The sequence below is a fragment of the Drosophila novamexicana genome, unplaced genomic scaffold (assembly GCF_003285875.2).
Source record: "Drosophila novamexicana strain 15010-1031.04,08,12 unplaced genomic scaffold, DnovRS2.1 tig00000858-arrow-arrow-pilon, whole genome shotgun sequence".
NCBI lineage: Eukaryota > Metazoa > Arthropoda > Insecta > Diptera > Drosophilidae > Drosophila > Drosophila novamexicana.
This window is the reverse complement of record NW_020824829.1, coordinates 1274977-1290655: the sequence shown is the minus strand read 5'-3', so window position 1 is coordinate 1290655 and position 15679 is coordinate 1274977. Positions and strand designations below refer to the sequence as shown.

The following is a 15679-nucleotide window of genomic DNA, read 5'->3' as shown; positions in this document are numbered from 1 at the left end:
ATCAAGCACGCATTGAACAACACTGGTTGTGATGTTAACAACACACTTTGCGCCAATTCTTTAATATTTTTTAGTAACGAATTTTAAAATTAAATTGTAGGTTTTTTGCATAAATGGGTATTATAATTTTTACAAATCAACGTTTTCGAGTATGTTTATGATTTATGCTAAGCATGTATTTTCTACAAAATATATTTACAGTAGTTGACATAATAAAAAACCAAATTTTTACACGAGAATGTACCTAGCGAAAGTTACAGTATTAATGCAAACCCCTAACGCTCTTTTAAAGATCATAGAAATGACATGAATATATGATGCATTATTGTGTTGAGCATGATGATGCTCTTACTCCGTTCGACTCAACACACACGGAATGAAATGCAGCAAATTGTTGTGTTTTTGGAATACATATATATATATATATATACATATACATATATATGGGTATAAATTTGGCCGCTTGCCACAGCGTCCAGTTTCACGTGTCGTCTATACAGAACCATTGCAGATATCACCAAGCATTGTTCCAGTACAGACTCAGTTTCTCACGGAAAACAGTTGCGCAATTTTGCTCGCATGACACTTGCAGAATTCATAGCCTATTTTTGCTGTTCTCTTGAGCGCCTCCGATGTGCTGCCGGCGTTTGTGGTCGCAACGGCCACGTCGCCGAATTGAGAGGCAGCTGTTGTGCTTTGTGAGGTTGTTGTCACCGACGTCAGCTGATCTTGCGGAAACATGCGACACAGCACGTAGTTAAAGCCATTCGACGCTTTGTTGCCGTTGACTTTAAACCGCTCAATGCCGAAGGCGCGTATGGCGCGCGAAAAGCCAAATACTTGAGAGCTGATGTATGCACGCCGCACGGCCAGAGTGCGTCCGTCCTTTTGTTCGCTATAGACAACAATTTCATCCACTTTCTGGAAGGCAGGTAAGTGTATGCATAAAGATATTTGTCGCACCTTGAGTCACCCTGTGATGTCAAAGTCCACTTACCATTATCTTCTTCATACCTAGATTGCGGGTAAATGTCGTAAAAGTCTTTTTCACTGGATCCAGCACTGAGTCCTCAACAATCTTGACCGGCAAATTGTTGTAGAACCGTGCGCCCCATTTGGGCACCGGATTCGTTTTGGATAGCAAACGGCGTGAATACAGTTTACCATCGCGCACTTCACGCTTGATGGTGTCTTCGGTAAGAACATGAGTGCTGCAAAAAATGAAACGATAAGGTCAACTAAGGGACGGTTGTTAATGGTAGAAAGCAGCACTCACCTGGACGGATTCGGATAACGGTTCCAATAGGCAGAAACAACATGCTTCCAGCTATAGTCGAATACCGTCTCCGTGCGGCAAGTGGACGCAGTGACTACCATGACGACACAATACTGTTTGCCTCAAAGAATTGTAGGAGCTCTGCCAAAATGAAAGTGAAATTCACCGCATGCGCTTGCGTCCCTGAACTAAGAGAATATACAGAATAGAAAGCATATGAGCCGCAGATAAATCAATAGCTGAACATTGAAGGCTATAAATAGAGCCGGGACGATTCTCGAACGTACCTGCGATACGACTGCTGCACAGCTCCAAGATTGTGTGCGCTTCGCAATGCTTGTTTGTAGTTGTGTCCGTACCCCTATCGTTTCCCCCGAGGCCTACTCGTCCAGACTGAGAATTTTGATTTCTTTTGGCGTTGTGTAACTGCGTCACACACAGGGTGTCTCGCCCCGCCAACCAGATCTGTGTATGCCGACTGAAGTGTTTTTTTTGAATTGCCAATTGCCACAGCGGCTGTTTTTCGATTTTAACTACAGCTTTATGCTATTTGTTTTCTATTTCCTACTAATTTTGCTTAACAAAATTTCAATAATTAAGCCAATTAAACAAGCGAATAGCAGAGCTAACCGGAAACAGCTGAGTAGCTGCGTGAACAGTGCTGCATAAGTACGGACATACTTATCGATGTATTGTGTAAGCTAATCGATACTTGTGTCAAAATATTTTTGCTTTGGCACATCACTGACTCTTTCGTACAGACTATTCCAGCGTAAACGCAGCTCAGCGCACGGCACAAATTATTTTAAACGCGAATTTATTAAAAACTAAACGCATTTAAAATGGCATTCGGTGATGTTAAGACCCCACAAGGCCTCAAGGAGTTGAACAACTTCCTGGCCGACAACAGCTACATCAGCGGGTAAGCATATCTAGCATGTGCCTGCTAACCGTTTGTGAGGTTATGCACGGCCAACACGTCGGCATAAAAATGTTCATTACATATATTCAAATATTTATATTTATGATATTCTTTTCTGTGCAGTTACACCCCCTCGAAGGCCGATTTGTCCGTGTTTGATGCCCTGGGCAAGGCACCAGCTGGCGACTACGCACATGTTGCTCGCTGGTACCGTCACATTGCCTCCTTCGAGGCAGGTGAGCGTTCCGCTTGGACCGGTGCTCCGCTACCACAATTGGCCGGCGCCAAGCCCACAGTGGCTGCTGCTGCTGCCAAGCCAGCTGCCGATGATGACGATGACGTGGATCTATTCGGCTCCGATGAGGAGGATGATGCTGAGGCCGAGCGTATCAAGGCAGAACGCGTTGCCGCCTATGCTGCAAAGAAATCAAAGAAACCCGCGCTGATTGCCAAATCGTCTGTGCTGCTCGACGTGAAGCCATGGGATGATGAGACCGACATGAAGGAGATGGAGCGCTTTGTGCGCACCATCGAAATGGACGGTCTGCTGTGGGGCGCATCCAAACTGGTGCCCGTCGGCTATGGCATCAACAAACTGCAGATTATGTGCGTCATTGAAGACGAGAAGGTCTCCATTGATCTGCTGCAGGAGAAGATTGAGGAGTTCGAGGACTTCGTGCAGTCCGTCGATATTGCTGCCTTCAACAAGATCTAGGCGTTATGCTCGATACTCTTAAATACAGCATTCAAAATAAAACACTAAGCAAAGCAATATGAAGCAACTCGTATGTCTATCTCTTTCCTACATGCAGCTTTTACAGCGCTGAACGAAAATGTTGCCAATTGAACTCGACTACTTTTTGAAGCGGCAGTTGGCAACACTGTTGACCAAGTTCGTGTTCAAAGTTATTCCTTTTGAGCGAAAGCTTTTGGGCCTCAACAAAAGATGCAGCGCGCTCGCAACTCAGCTCAGTTACTTGCGGCACTTCCCAGCGTTCGATTCAACAGCAAAAACAAAAGCTTTGCTTTTCTTTGGAATTTTAACAAATAAATATTTACAATGACTGTCCATAAATTGTGCTGCACTTTGGCTATAGGTGTTATCATGTGCCTGGCTTTTGCGGCTCTGATACAAGCGCAGGGTAAGTCTAACCAACCGAATGGGGTACAATTACTCATCAATTGGGCTACAAAATGCACCCCAAACTTGTTTGTCAATATGATTTCAAATGCAAAACGGAAATACCAGCATGTGCATTTTATTAATATTAATTAGCAGTCATTTGATTAGAAGATTCATATATTTTTCTTAACGACTAGCCCAATAGCTGGTTGCTTTCTTACCAATAATTATAATAAGTAAATGCACTACAGATCATAAAATTGCTTATCAGCGTTCAACTGAATAATCAACGTACTCTTTGCACCTCTTTTACAGATAAGTTCCTGGATGAAGTGTGCCTGGGCTGCATCTGCGAGGCCATCAGCGGCTGTAATCAGACACGATACTGCGCTGACGGCGTCTGTGGCCCATTTCGCATCACCTGGGCCTACTGGGCGGATGGCGGCAAGCTGACCCTGAACAACGAAAGTCCCCAGTCGGAGGAGGGTAAATATAAAGCAGAAATATACTACTTAGCCTTAATTAACTCCTTCTCCATCCCTCCCCAAGCCTTTGCCAATTGCGTCAACGATCCCTATTGCGCGGCCAACACCATCCAGAACTACATGACCAAGTTTGGACAGGATTGCAATGGCGATGGCGTCGTCGACTGCTACGACTATGCATCAATACACATCCTGGGTGGCTTTGGCTGCAAGGGCGAACTGACACCACAATATAAGACCTCACTGAATGAGTGCATCAAGACACACTCGAACATTGATGTGCGCATATTGTAATAATTAGATTAAGAGCGAGTCCCAATAGATAATGCAATAATAACTGACAAAACGACTCAGTGATGAGGCGCAACTGTTTGGCGAAACGCGAGAAGTCACAAACTGATTTTCCGGATTCATATATTTATTATTCTATAAATATTGCAGTAGATAATGAAAAATTCACGTGGTTGATTGTCGGATTCTCATGAGCATATTGTATTCTTGTAAAAACCAGTTTATAGTTTATATTCATATAGTATAAAATTAAAAAAAAAAAATAAAAAATATATTATGTATGTTATGCAATTATTTTAATATGAATATTAAAAGTTATTCATTCATACTTATTCGGTTATGTGGACGGCCGATCTTTTTGAAAATTGCACTTATTGTGTAATCTCTCATGTTTCAAATCTGTTAGCAAAAGCTTTTTATTTGACTTGTTCGGCCCACTGTGCGCTGCCCAAGTTCGTGTTCAAAGTTATTCCTTTTGAGAAAAAGCTTTTGGGCCACATCAAAATAGTGCAGCGCGTTCGCAACTCAACTCAGTTACTCGCGGGACGTCCCAGCGTTCGATTCAACAGCAATATACGAAAACTATACGCATTTGTTTGGAATTTTAATAAATATTAATAATAATAATTCACAATGACTGTCAATAAATTGTGCTGCACTTTAGCTACAGGTGCTATCTTGTGCCTGGGCTTTGCGGTTCTGATACAAGCGCAGGGTAAGTGAAATAACCGAATGCGGCACAATTACTGATAAATTGGGCGACAAAATGCTCCCCAAATATGTTGAAGCTGATTTCAAATGCAACAAGTAAATAGCTGCATTTCCAATTTATTAAAATTAATTAGCAGTCATCTGATTAGAAGATACATATATTTTTCTTAACGTTCGTTAATTTGCTTATCAGCGTTCAACTGAATTATCAACGAACTGTTGGCACCCTTTTTACAGATAAGCTGCTGAATCAAGTGTGCCTGGGTTGCCTGTGCGAAGCCGTCAGCGGCTGTAATCAGACACGTGCTTGCGGCGGTGGCGCCTGCGGCATGTTTCACATCACCAGGGCCTACTGGGCGGATGGCGGCAAGCTGACCCTGAACAACGAAAGTCCCCAGTCGGAGGAGGGTAAATAATTAACACATATATATTAATTGTTATTCTTGTTAAACTCCTGTTCTCTCCCCCATCTCGCTCCCCTCTGCATTAGCCTTTGCCAACTGCGTCAACGAACCCTATTGCGCAGCTGACACCATCCAGAACTACATGACCAAGTTTGGACAGGATTGCAATGGCGATGGCGTCGTCGATTGCTACGATTATGCGGCCATACACAAGCTGGGTGGCTATGGCTGCAAGGGCGAACTGACCCAACAATATAAGACCTCTCTCGATGAGTGTCTCAAGGCACACTTGAACATTGATGTGCGCATCTTGCATTAAGCTATATAATCTACGGGCTTTTATTTTCCTTATTTACATGCAGCTGTGAGCTGAAATTTGCATCTTGAATCGTTTGAAGTGTGCAGGAACCCATATTTACAGAAAAACAATTATTTGTTTTAATTTAAAGCTGACAAAAACACTACCAAAAGAGGCGCAACTGAATGCCGAAATGTGAAATGATAATAATTTAGATATGTTTTATTAAAAACAGAGAAAAACGGCACAATTTAACAAAAAGCTACTGAAAATAAAAATTGTGTGACCAAGGCCCAACAAATGAACAAAAAATAAAAAATTAGCAAAAGCGGAATTTTAAACAAATATTTCTCTATATATAACAAAGTGCTTCCATTAGGCCGACTATGACATATGTAATGCCTGCTTGAAATAGACAGTTTTAAGCCCCGACTGACTGACTAACAAAGCTACATTAACTCAGCCTTTGATAGAAATTTTTTAACTCAAAAAAGGCTCCAACTCTTGTTTTGTTGCCTCAAGATAATCAATGTCCTAATAAGCTTATTAAATGCTTTGTTAAAGCATATTAAAGCTTCGGCGAAAGCTCGATAAAGCTTCTGGAAAAAATTACAGGCGTATGAGTATATGCACATCTGTGAGCTGCTAAAGCCAACATAATATATTTGAGGAAGTGCATTATTATCCTTTCTTACATTTTTAAAACTCAACAAAATCTGTGTAAGCAGATTCATTAAAATATTTATTTTTTAAATTTCTTACATTGTTTGTTTTTTGTATTTTAAATGTACAGCCTGACCCTTATCCACCCAAACCCTCCAAGGAAAAACTCGAAAAAACGAACCATGGAGAATATTATGAACGGTCTCTCTGATTCTCTGATAGTTTATTAAAACTGCAAAAAATACATAAAATATTGCATTGGATAAGGATAAATTCACAATAGGGCATTCACAAATTTTCCGGATTCAGATAGTTAGTATTCTGGATAATGAAAAATGCACATAACTGATTCGTCGGAATCTCATGTGCATATTGTATTCTTCTCTTAAAAATGGGTATAAGGGTATATTGTATTTGTGCGAAGGCCAAATGTATGTAACAGGCAGAAGGAAGCATCTCCGACCCCATAAAGTATATATATTCTTAATCAGCATCAATAGCCGGCTCAATCTAGCCATGTCCGTCCGTCTGTCCGTCCGTCCGTCCGTATGTATGAACGCAAGGATCTCAGAACCTATAGGAGGATCTCAGAACCTATAAACACCAAATGGTATTCCTTCATAACTGGTCGTTTATGTGGGAACTATACATATTGTGGCTGCCTGATCTTTTTGAAATTTTCATTCATTGTGTAATCCCTCATGTTTAAAGTATGTTAGCAAAAGCTTTTATTCAATGGCTAGTTAACCAGTTCGTCCCACTGTGCGTTGCCCAAGTTCGTGTTTAAAGTTATTCGTTTTGAGCAAAAGCTTTTTGGGCCGCTGAACAAAAGAGCACAGCCCGTTCGCAAAGAAGCTCAGTTACTCGCGCGTCGTCCCAACGTTCGGTTCACAAGTAGACAGTGTTGTGAAAGCTTTTGGCATTTGTTTGAAAATTTAAATAAATATAGTAGATTTTTCGGGCAATAAAACACAGACACATTAACAATGGCTGCCAATAAATTGTGCTGCACTTTGGCAATAGGTGCTATTCTGTGCCTGGGCTTTGCGGTTCTGATACAAGCGCAGGGTAAGTGAAACAAACCGAATGGGGTACAACATGTATTGTTCTTTTGGGCGAGAGATTCCGTCACACATGGCAGTCAATAGGTTTTCGGATGCGAAATGGAAATACCTGTCCACCAGATTCGTGCATTTCATTAACATTAATTAGCGATCATAGAAATACAAGATTCTGTTTGGCTTAAAATTTATATTATAATATGCGGAAAGAGTTGAGGCATATATCAATATATATTTTCCACTCCACACAAATGCGTTTAGCCAGCTCAATAGTTAATTTTATATTCGTCTGAGCTGGGAATGCATTACTAACAGCTGTGTAAGGGGCATTGACAGCGTATTGCTAACTACTTCCGATATTAATAGTTTATTAATTTAATTTACATGAAGCGGAACTAAGCTAACAAATCGATTGTACGATGCAATGATGAGCAAATTGCACACCTATGCTAATTAATTGATTTAGCAGGTGAAACAATAAACATTAACGATAGTTAAAGCGAGCTTAGTTTAAGCAAATGCTTGGGCTCTTTAAATGCACACGAGGCTAAGCCCAGGTTAATAAATGTATGGAAATATGTACATACCTCTGCAGAATTTCCTGCTATTCCATACAACTATTCGAGTTGTTTTTTTTTGTGATCCATTATCAGTAAATCCGGGAAAAAGTACGCCTTTTGTGAAATACTCGCGATTTACTCTGACGTATGTACTCAGTCCTCGCGTGTGTTTTAATCTCTGATTTTGCCAGTTATTACACATATTTTGGTGTGATTATATATGATAATTATAATGTGCTCAGTTACTAAGGCAACTAATTATAACTGTAATAAAATAAAATTAGGGAAATGAATCATAGCTAAAATTTGTTTCAGTTATAAACCAATATAAAACTATAATAAATTAATAAAGTCATGCAAATGTTGACCCAAATTAGTAACTTTTTTTTTTGCTATTTTCAAGAGTTCGTCGAACCCGAACATAAAAACCCCGCGATTTTAATGCGTGAGAATGTCAAAATTATGAATAACAACAATTTTCAGGCGCCGTCTAAAAGAAATTAATTTTATCTATAAGCCATTTAAATTTTTCTAAGTGTAGCAAGGCTTTTTCACAGGTTTTTCAAGAGGCAACATTCATCATTTCGGAATAATACAAAATATAAAAAACATGTGCGACAAGTTCGGTTCGCCACGTGCATACGAAATAAGTAAAAATGGGCTCAATATCAATTTTTGCACTTAACAAGCAACATCTTGAGGCAACCTTGGACAGCCCACAAAAAAAGAAGAGAAATAATAAAAGAATATCGCAATTTACGGGGTTCGTGCTATGTCTTGATAAGGCACATTGACTCATACGCCCATGACAGCAGTTCGTATTTTTTTTAGTTAAGAATAATAGTAATAAGAAGAAGAAAAAACAATTTAATCTTTAAAGATGTTGCCATTGAAAGTTGCAAAACTAGTTCGGGCCATGTCTGATGCGATACAGAATCCAACCGTCAGGTTCATGGGCGTACGCGCAGCAGAATTTTATTAAAATTTTTGTGCTTTATTTAAATATCACAATCATATCATAATATATATAGCTTAGTTAAATATATTTTAATAGCTCGACTTACACTATACATTTTTATTTGTTTGTTTTTGTTTACAATTCGAATTGAATTAACAAATCTGAGAATATAAAACGATGATGTGTTTGAGCAAAAATGTGAAACGAACAAAATTCCAGTTTCATTGTGCCTCGAAAGCTGCGTTGCTTTATTTGCAAACGATTCATGAATTTATAGGTCATCCATATGCTTATCAGCCGAGCTGTGAATAGTCAACTGATACTCCTTGCACCCCTTGCCCGCTCTTCCACAGATAAGCCCGTGACTGATGTGTGCCTGGGCTGCATCTGCGAGGCCATCAGCGGCTGTAATCAGACTCGTTTCTGCGGCGGAGGGGTCTGTGGCCTGTTTCGCATCACCTGGGCCTACTGGGCGGATGGCGGCAAGCTGACCCTGAACAACGAAAGTCCTCAGTCGGAGGAGGGTAAATATAAACTAGAAATATACCACATCGCCTTAATTAACTCCTTCTCAATCCCTCCCCAAGCCTTTGCCAACTGCGTCAACGATCCCTATTGCGCGGCCAACACCATCCAGAACTACATGACCAAGTTTGGACAGGATTGCAATGGCGATGGCGGCATCGATTGCTACGACTACGCGGCCATACACAAGCTGGGCGGCTATGGCTGCAAGGGCGAACTGAGCTATCAATATCAGAGCGCCCTGGACAAGTGCCTGTCCACCTTCTCTTCCATAGATGTGCGCACAACGGGTTAAGCTATATTATCTACGAGTATATACTTTAATTATTTATATGCAGCGACGAGTTGGAATTTGTATACTTTAATCGTTTGAATTGTGCAAAAACCTTATAAAAATAACTGAAACTTTTATAATAATAAACGAAAACTATACAATATATTGGCGAGCAGAGAGGAGGACTTTATGGAAAGTTTTAAAATTTTCTAGAGATGTAAGATATGAAGTTATGCAAAGCAGGAGATCAAGAGTCATCATCTGGTAGCCTGGCATAGCATATATGTCTATCCTAGATCGATCTATGGGAGCAATATGATATATTGGCACGATACTGATAAGAATTGATGAGTAAAAAACGAAAAAAACTGACTGATCATTTCCCTAATCATTTCCGATAAAGCCGACATCAAAATGTCTACTGCCTGCCAGAAAACGAAAATCGCTGCCAAATTGTATTACACAAGCTTTAAGACTCAGCTACAGCTATATTTAGTGAGCTCATCTCCCAGATATATAATAATATATTTTATTAGCTCAAAGATCTATGGAGTCACACACTTTGTGACAAAGTTACCAAGCCCTCTGTAAGGGCATTTAAAAGAAAGCTTTAACTTTGACAAGTAACGGTTAAGACAAAAGCTTTCGCTGGGTTTGGGGCTTGAGTCAAAGCTTTTTGCATGTGAGTAGCAAACTAAGTTCAAGACTATTCGGCCGAAGCTTTAACCAAAGTACTCGGCTCTGAGATACCCTAGGCAAGTAGTTAAAATGGCAAGTCTCAGGCATAGCTCCATGAACAAAGAGGCACAGAAAGAGCCAAGCTTTATAGGCCTCAAAAGCCTACCAATGTGATATATTTAAAGTATTTTCTTTTTAACCGAGCTGGGGTTGAGCTGCCCTGTAACCCCAGAGAGCGCATCTGAGTGCACCGCTGATTGGTTTTACTCGTTCAAAATGGCCCTAAAAACCGGTATTATAGACATTTGTCGGGGTTCGACGACGATGCGTTTCGACCTCGTTGCATTTACTTCTCAGTTGAGGAAGTGTTAGAACGTGCTGCAATCTCTAACATCTCGCCGTATACGAAGCTGTTTCCCCGGTCGATTCATTTATAAAAATGCAAATATTGCAGCTTTTATGCCTGTGCTTGGCCTGCCTGCTGCCTTGCGGTCGGGTGCATGGTCAGGGTAAGTTCCGATTCCAATAATATATATTTGTTAGAGTCATAATATAAGTATGTTTATCAGGGCACTTGCTGGACAAGCCCGTGACGGAGCTGTGCCTCAACTGCATTTGCGAGGCAATGTCTGGCTGCAATGCGACCGCTATATGCACCAATCCGGAGAAGGGCATCTGCGGCATCTTTCGCATCACCTGGGCGTATTGGGTGGACGCTGGCAAGTTGACCATTAACGGCGATCAACCTGATTCGGAGGATGCGTTCATCAATTGCGCCAACGATCCGCACTGCGCCGCCAACAGCGTCCAGAACTACATGAAGAAGTTCAATCAGGACTGCAACGATGATGGCGAAATGGATTGCCATGACTATGCCCGCATACACAGGCTGGGCGCATATGGCTGCAAGGGCGAGATGCCCTACAAGTACCTGAGCACCTTCGAAGACTGCATTGAGAACTACGAGGATCAGGGCTTTGAGTAACGGCCAGAGCTAATTACAATTATATTAAAAATTACACAATTATATTAAAAAAATGATGGGTATTGCTTGTAAATTAACGGTTGGTATCGGTTATAGCCGATAATTATTAAATGAGAATTGTCAATCGGCAGGAATATGGCTTATATTATTGAATGAATCAATGAATTATTGGTGTTTAACATAAGGCCTTTTCTAAGCTAACGCTGCGTAATGGTTAAAAATAGGTTGGAATTGAAAAATAGTACGGGCTCACCTTAGAATATATTAAATATTGATAGGTTCATCGATTGTTTAGTGCGGGTTTTTATTAAAAATTGTGAATTATGACTTGGTTAAGGAAATTACCTGTGCGATAATTGGACTAATTTGTTGTTATAGGGTGTAAACCGGTTTCAAAAGAATGTTGAAAAATAAATGAAACAAGCTTTAATATTAAAACTAACGCTAGGCGCGTGGCGGTTATTTTTAAATATTTGCAGATAAACCTATTGACAATCTAAAGAATAATCTAGGCAATATAAGCCTCGGCATCTAACTGCTTTAAGCCTTATCGATTAGTTGATGAATCAGTCAAAGAGCCTGTCATTATTTAAGCATTTAACGTGGGTTAGAACAAACAATATCCGAATAGTTTGAATTTCCTGAAATATTATAATGTCTATATTATAGTGCGGATACATTGGCGCATAAAACGCGTTTCGCTGCGTTGCACAATAAAAGTCCACAACAAACAGTCGCAAAATTTCAGTAGCTCGAGAACAGTCGAACGTAGCGAAACGGAAGTGAATAGCAAAAACGCTTTTGGAAAAGTGCAGCATGTCTGGCAGCGAAAACTTGTTATATCTCTGTCTGCTTTTAACGGTGGGCGTGGCCTGGACTAAGGCCGAGACACAGCGACCCATCACAGAGACCTGTTTGGAGTGCATGTGTGAGGCGCTGAGCGGCTGCAATGGCACCGCAGTGTGTGTGAACGGGGCCTGCGGCCTGTTTCGCCTTACCTGGGATCAGTGGGTGGACTCGGGTCGTCTGACTATTCCGGGCGATTCACCGCTCTCGGAAAACTGTGAGTAGCAGCAGCTAGTTACAAATGGAGTTCATATAATTGAATTGAATTTTCTGTGCAGCATTCACAAACTGCGCAAATGATCCGCACTGCGCGGCAGATACACTGCAGCATTATATGGTTAAATATGGGCAGGATTGCAATGGGGATGAGCATGAGGATTGCCACGACTATGGCGCTATACACTATATGGGTCCATTCAATTGTCAAGCGGATATGCCCTACAACTACGAGAACATCTTTAAAAGGTGTCTCAAGCGAGCGGAGAAGCAACAAAAACAACAACAAGCAACAAATACCTGAGCGAATTTATTAGTCTGTTATTGTGCATATATATTCTAGGAAAGTGAATTGTTTAACAAACTCTTTATAGTACTTGGGGCTTTCCAGCTAATTAAATTCAATTGTTATATAAGAAAACTTAAAACTTTTTTAACACTGTTTGATCTTATTTTAATGCCTTCACTTCCACCCAAGTCGCTCAGTCGTGCGCTAAGCGTGGCAAAGTCGACAACTCGGATATAAAATTGTCTCTTACACCTACGAACGTGGTCAACAATTGACAAACAATCAAAATGTTTAACAGTCGTCGTGCTTTGTTGTGCAGTGTTTTTGCGTTCTGGGCTATGCTTTGCCTGTGGCACATTGGCGCAGCGGATGATGGTAAGATTAAAAAAAAAAAAACCAAAAAAAAAAACGTGTTCTGAATTTTCGATAATTGACATAAAATGAAATTTGGCGACTTTACTATTTTTTTTAGAAATTATTTTCTTAAATAATTTTTTTTGTGGCAATTTTCTAAACTTCTTGAAAGAACGAGATTTGAGTGTAATATTTAAAATTGCAACCTTTTGAAATAAACTCAAAAAAATAAATAAGCGCGTCCTGATTTTTCGATAATTGCCATAAAATAATTTTTTTAATTTAATTAAGTTTTCTAGTCTTCAAAATGTTTTTATACATAAACAAATTTTTCATAAAATATAAATTTGCTGGTTTTGGCGACCTTTCCATTTTTTCTTATTTAATTATTAAATTAATTCAATTTTCATTTTGTGCAATTTTTTAAACTTTTGGAAAACGTGTTTTGCGTGAAGTAAAATTGCAGTCTTCGTTAGATGATTTTTTTTAATGGACCATCAAAATTATGCAGATAAACAATGAGGTTTGCTGGTTCAAGCCCTTGGGTAGTGTTTGCTCGGAAGAAGTCCTTAGAAGCCCATGCCACACGCTGAAACAAGGTTTTGAACCAAGATATCCGAAATCAATATTTGATTAACCATGAACAGATCCGAACGGATTTGTTGGATTAAAAATAACCGAACCTAAACCATAACTAGAAAATAATCTCTGATTATTTTTTTTAATATTGCAAAATATTGAAAGCGAACGAATTCTCGAATATTATTATAATTATTAATATATTTTATTATTAGTTGTAATAATATTATTAATATTATTATACTATTAATAATAATATTATTAAATAATTAATAAAAATATCATGATGTGAAGCCAAAGCTTGATATTCTTATTCGGAATATAATATTCTCAGTTTTGAATTTTTGAAATTTGTTCAGGAAAATCGGACCTTGAAGTCTGGTAAATTTCCATCGTATATAAAACTTAATATATACTAAATGAGTTTTGACATCCTTTCCATGTTTAAATAAATATCTAAAAATATATAAAGATAATTAAGATGTTTGTCTATTTTTTTTTTAAATATATATTTTAACAAAAACTACGTGCAAATAATATATTATTTCTTATGTTTTATGAGTATTGTCAAAATCTGCTTTAAGGACTCGCACAAAGTAACCAATGTCCTATAGCTCAGTCACTTCGTCACTTAAATTTCTACCCGCAATTTAAATGCATCACACACCACTGTGCCGCTACAGTGTGTGATAATTATCGGCATAGAATAGTATCTGTTTTGTAACTATGATAATGTGAACCGGCTTTGCTGTAATAGTTAATCGCATCTCGCGTATACTAGACGTATTTCAATTAAAAACTATCCAATATGCTAAACAATTCTTACTAAATGCGACCCCTTCTACTTACCCCACAGCGGCCGAGGGATTAGTTGTAAACAGACCCGTCACGGAAGACTGCCTTGAATGTCTATGCGAGGCACAAAGCGGCTGCAATGCGACACAGATCTGTGTGAATGGGGCGTGTGGCATCTTTCGGATCACTTGGGGCTTCTGGATGGAAGGTGGAGCAATTACGTTGCCCAACGATACCTCACTGTCGAAGGAGGGTAAGCATACAGTCCTTGCTGAGTATATCAGCGCTAAAACTCTCACTCCGACAGCCTTTACGAACTGCGTGAATGATCCGCACTGTGCGGCAGACACAATCCAGAACTATATGTACAAGAACGGACAGGATTGCAATGGGGATAAGGTCATCAATTGCCTGGACTTTGGTGCCATACACAAGATGGGCAATCTGCGGTGCCAGGACGAGTTGCCCTACACCTATGGCCGGATCTTCAGCAGATGCCTGAAAAGAAAAGAGCGCGATGCCAAAAGGGCGGCCAATCAAACAGATATTAACTAAATAACTTTGTCTTTATTGGGTATTGGGTTTGTTTGCTGGTTTTTTTGTTTGTTTGTTTGTTTTTCGAAAACATTTAGTAATACACATTGCTTATGTTTGCCATTTGAACAACTTTCCAATATATGGGGCATAGAATCTATAGAACTATAGTTCAGTTATAGTTGTAGTTATAGTTATAGTACAATACATAGTATAGTATATATATATATATATGTTAGATAGTAGTATATTTAGTTTGTTATATGCAAAACTACTTTAGAATTCTTTTCAATAATTTAAAACGTTCCAAATTGTTAACGCTCACTAAATACTTGTCTTTATGGGATTCAAAAGAGTTCTTAACTTTAGATCGGTTTCATTTGTTCTTGTTTTCTTTTGCTTTAGCTACGCTTCTGCAGTTGGTTTGTTCCATTCGGGTTTAGTATTAAAATCTATTAGGCATAGAATTGAAGTTTGAGTGAATTGAGTTTTAATCTCTTTCGTTTTTGTTTTTCAGTTTTGTATAACTTGAACCTTAAGTTTAGAATCTGTTTAAATTGTTAGTATTCAATTAAAACAATTGTTTGGAACAACCTTTCAACTTATGAGACAGATGAGTTTCTTAGGCTTGACTGGGAGCAAAAGGAAAACTGTGAAAAAGAATTCTAAAAAAATTTTTTTTTAAACTTTTATACGTGCTCTGTGGCTAAGGCAGAGTCACAAAAGTTATTGAAAAATATATATGAAAAATAAAAGAACTAAAAAACTACAACAAAAAATTTGTTCTTTAAAATTGTTGCACTAAAAAACAATTTTTTGTGTGTTCAAATATTGGTTTTCTTTCTTCTTTTT

General features: G+C 39.1%; 7 protein-coding genes across 9 annotated transcripts; 6 read left to right on the top strand and 1 right to left on the bottom strand.

Annotated features, from left to right (window-relative positions):
- Positions 1-139: 139 nt before the first annotated feature.
- On the bottom strand, positions 140-1914 carry LOC115764592 (protein preli-like). The gene is made up of 4 exons (XM_030707744.1): positions 1564-1914; positions 1277-1464; positions 998-1211; positions 140-921 (listed from the first exon to the last, which is right to left on the bottom strand). The coding sequence occupies exons 2-4, from the start codon at positions 1375-1377 to the stop codon at positions 541-543; spliced, it is 696 nt and encodes a 231-aa protein (XP_030563604.1). The 5' UTR covers positions 1378-1464; positions 1564-1914; the 3' UTR covers positions 140-540.
- A 116-nt stretch (positions 1915-2030) lies between these two features.
- LOC115764593 (probable elongation factor 1-beta) lies at positions 2031-2980 on the top strand. The gene is made up of 2 exons (XM_030707745.1): positions 2031-2198; positions 2322-2980. Exons 1-2 carry the CDS (start codon positions 2119-2121, stop codon positions 2911-2913), a joined length of 672 nt encoding a protein of 223 aa, XP_030563605.1. The 5' UTR covers positions 2031-2118; the 3' UTR covers positions 2914-2980.
- A 214-nt stretch (positions 2981-3194) lies between these two features.
- LOC115764522 (lysozyme-like) lies at positions 3195-4360 on the top strand. Its single transcript, XM_030707620.1, has 3 exons — positions 3195-3340; positions 3637-3807; positions 3871-4360. The coding sequence occupies exons 1-3, from the start codon at positions 3259-3261 to the stop codon at positions 4098-4100; spliced, it is 483 nt and encodes a 160-aa protein (XP_030563480.1). The 5' UTR covers positions 3195-3258; the 3' UTR covers positions 4101-4360.
- Positions 4361-4639: 279 nt separating this feature from the next.
- On the top strand, positions 4640-9705 carry LOC115764521 (lysozyme). 3 transcript variants are annotated; one of them, XM_030707619.1, is made up of 3 exons: positions 4640-4812; positions 5046-5216; positions 5299-5776. In XM_030707619.1, the coding sequence occupies exons 1-3, from the start codon at positions 4731-4733 to the stop codon at positions 5529-5531; spliced, it is 486 nt and encodes a 161-aa protein (XP_030563479.1). In that variant the 5' UTR covers positions 4640-4730; the 3' UTR covers positions 5532-5776. The 3 variants fall into 3 exon arrangements, with proteins under 3 accessions (XP_030563479.1, XP_030563477.1, XP_030563476.1); XM_030707617.1 differs by lacking the exons at positions 5046-5216; positions 5299-5776 and adding exons at positions 9106-9276; positions 9340-9705 and having other exon boundaries at positions 4644-4812; XM_030707616.1 differs by lacking the exons at positions 4640-4812; positions 5046-5216; positions 5299-5776 and adding exons at positions 7035-7241; positions 9106-9276; positions 9340-9702.
- Positions 9706-10591: 886 nt separating this feature from the next.
- LOC115764495 (lysozyme) lies at positions 10592-11518 on the top strand. Its single transcript, XM_030707583.1, has 2 exons — positions 10592-10738; positions 10799-11518. Exons 1-2 carry the CDS (start codon positions 10669-10671, stop codon positions 11212-11214), a joined length of 486 nt encoding a protein of 161 aa, XP_030563443.1. The 5' UTR covers positions 10592-10668; the 3' UTR covers positions 11215-11518.
- Positions 11519-11964: 446 nt separating this feature from the next.
- On the top strand, positions 11965-12689 carry LOC115764469 (lysozyme-like). Its single transcript, XM_030707511.1, has 2 exons — positions 11965-12277; positions 12339-12689. The coding sequence occupies exons 1-2, from the start codon at positions 12031-12033 to the stop codon at positions 12578-12580; spliced, it is 489 nt and encodes a 162-aa protein (XP_030563371.1). The 5' UTR covers positions 11965-12030; the 3' UTR covers positions 12581-12689.
- A 70-nt stretch (positions 12690-12759) lies between these two features.
- LOC115764468 (lysozyme 3) lies at positions 12760-15596 on the top strand. The gene is made up of 3 exons (XM_030707510.1): positions 12760-12940; positions 14355-14546; positions 14601-15596. The coding sequence occupies exons 1-3, from the start codon at positions 12853-12855 to the stop codon at positions 14846-14848; spliced, it is 528 nt and encodes a 175-aa protein (XP_030563370.1). The 5' UTR covers positions 12760-12852; the 3' UTR covers positions 14849-15596.
- Positions 15597-15679: the final 83 nt, after the last annotated feature.

Excerpts from the sequence above, each read along its gene's own strand:
- LOC115764592 (XM_030707744.1), bottom strand. The coding sequence starts at position 1,377 with ATGGTAGTCACTGCGTCCACTTGCCGCACGGAGACGGTATTCGACTAT. Across the intron at positions 1,212-1,276 it reads CGTTATCCGAATCCGTCCAG|CACTCATGTTCTTACCGAAG; the intron begins GTGAGTGCTGCT and ends CATTTTTTGCAG. Across the intron at positions 922-997 it reads TAGGTATGAAGAAGATAATG|AAAGTGGATGAAATTGTTGT; the intron begins GTAAGTGGACTT and ends CCTGCCTTCCAG.
- LOC115764593 (XM_030707745.1), top strand. The coding sequence starts at position 2,119 with ATGGCATTCGGTGATGTTAAGACCCCACAAGGCCTCAAGGAGTTGAAC. Across the intron at positions 2,199-2,321 it reads GACAACAGCTACATCAGCGG|TTACACCCCCTCGAAGGCCG; the intron begins GTAAGCATATCT and ends TTTTCTGTGCAG.
- LOC115764522 (XM_030707620.1), top strand. The coding sequence starts at position 3,259 with ATGACTGTCCATAAATTGTGCTGCACTTTGGCTATAGGTGTTATCATG. Across the intron at positions 3,341-3,636 it reads GGCTCTGATACAAGCGCAGG|ATAAGTTCCTGGATGAAGTG; the intron begins GTAAGTCTAACC and ends CCTCTTTTACAG. Across the intron at positions 3,808-3,870 it reads AAGTCCCCAGTCGGAGGAGG|CCTTTGCCAATTGCGTCAAC; the intron begins GTAAATATAAAG and ends TCCCTCCCCAAG.
- LOC115764521 (XM_030707617.1), top strand. The coding sequence starts at position 4,731 with ATGACTGTCAATAAATTGTGCTGCACTTTAGCTACAGGTGCTATCTTG. Across the intron at positions 4,813-9,105 it reads GGTTCTGATACAAGCGCAGG|ATAAGCCCGTGACTGATGTG; the intron begins GTAAGTGAAATA and ends GCTCTTCCACAG. Across the intron at positions 9,277-9,339 it reads AAGTCCTCAGTCGGAGGAGG|CCTTTGCCAACTGCGTCAAC; the intron begins GTAAATATAAAC and ends TCCCTCCCCAAG.
- LOC115764495 (XM_030707583.1), top strand. The coding sequence starts at position 10,669 with ATGCAAATATTGCAGCTTTTATGCCTGTGCTTGGCCTGCCTGCTGCCT. Across the intron at positions 10,739-10,798 it reads CGGTCGGGTGCATGGTCAGG|GGCACTTGCTGGACAAGCCC; the intron begins GTAAGTTCCGAT and ends TATGTTTATCAG.
- LOC115764469 (XM_030707511.1), top strand. The coding sequence starts at position 12,031 with ATGTCTGGCAGCGAAAACTTGTTATATCTCTGTCTGCTTTTAACGGTG. Across the intron at positions 12,278-12,338 it reads TTCACCGCTCTCGGAAAACT|CATTCACAAACTGCGCAAAT; the intron begins GTGAGTAGCAGC and ends TTTTCTGTGCAG.
- LOC115764468 (XM_030707510.1), top strand. The coding sequence starts at position 12,853 with ATGTTTAACAGTCGTCGTGCTTTGTTGTGCAGTGTTTTTGCGTTCTGG. Across the intron at positions 12,941-14,354 it reads CATTGGCGCAGCGGATGATG|CGGCCGAGGGATTAGTTGTA; the intron begins GTAAGATTAAAA and ends CTTACCCCACAG. Across the intron at positions 14,547-14,600 it reads TACCTCACTGTCGAAGGAGG|CCTTTACGAACTGCGTGAAT; the intron begins GTAAGCATACAG and ends TCACTCCGACAG.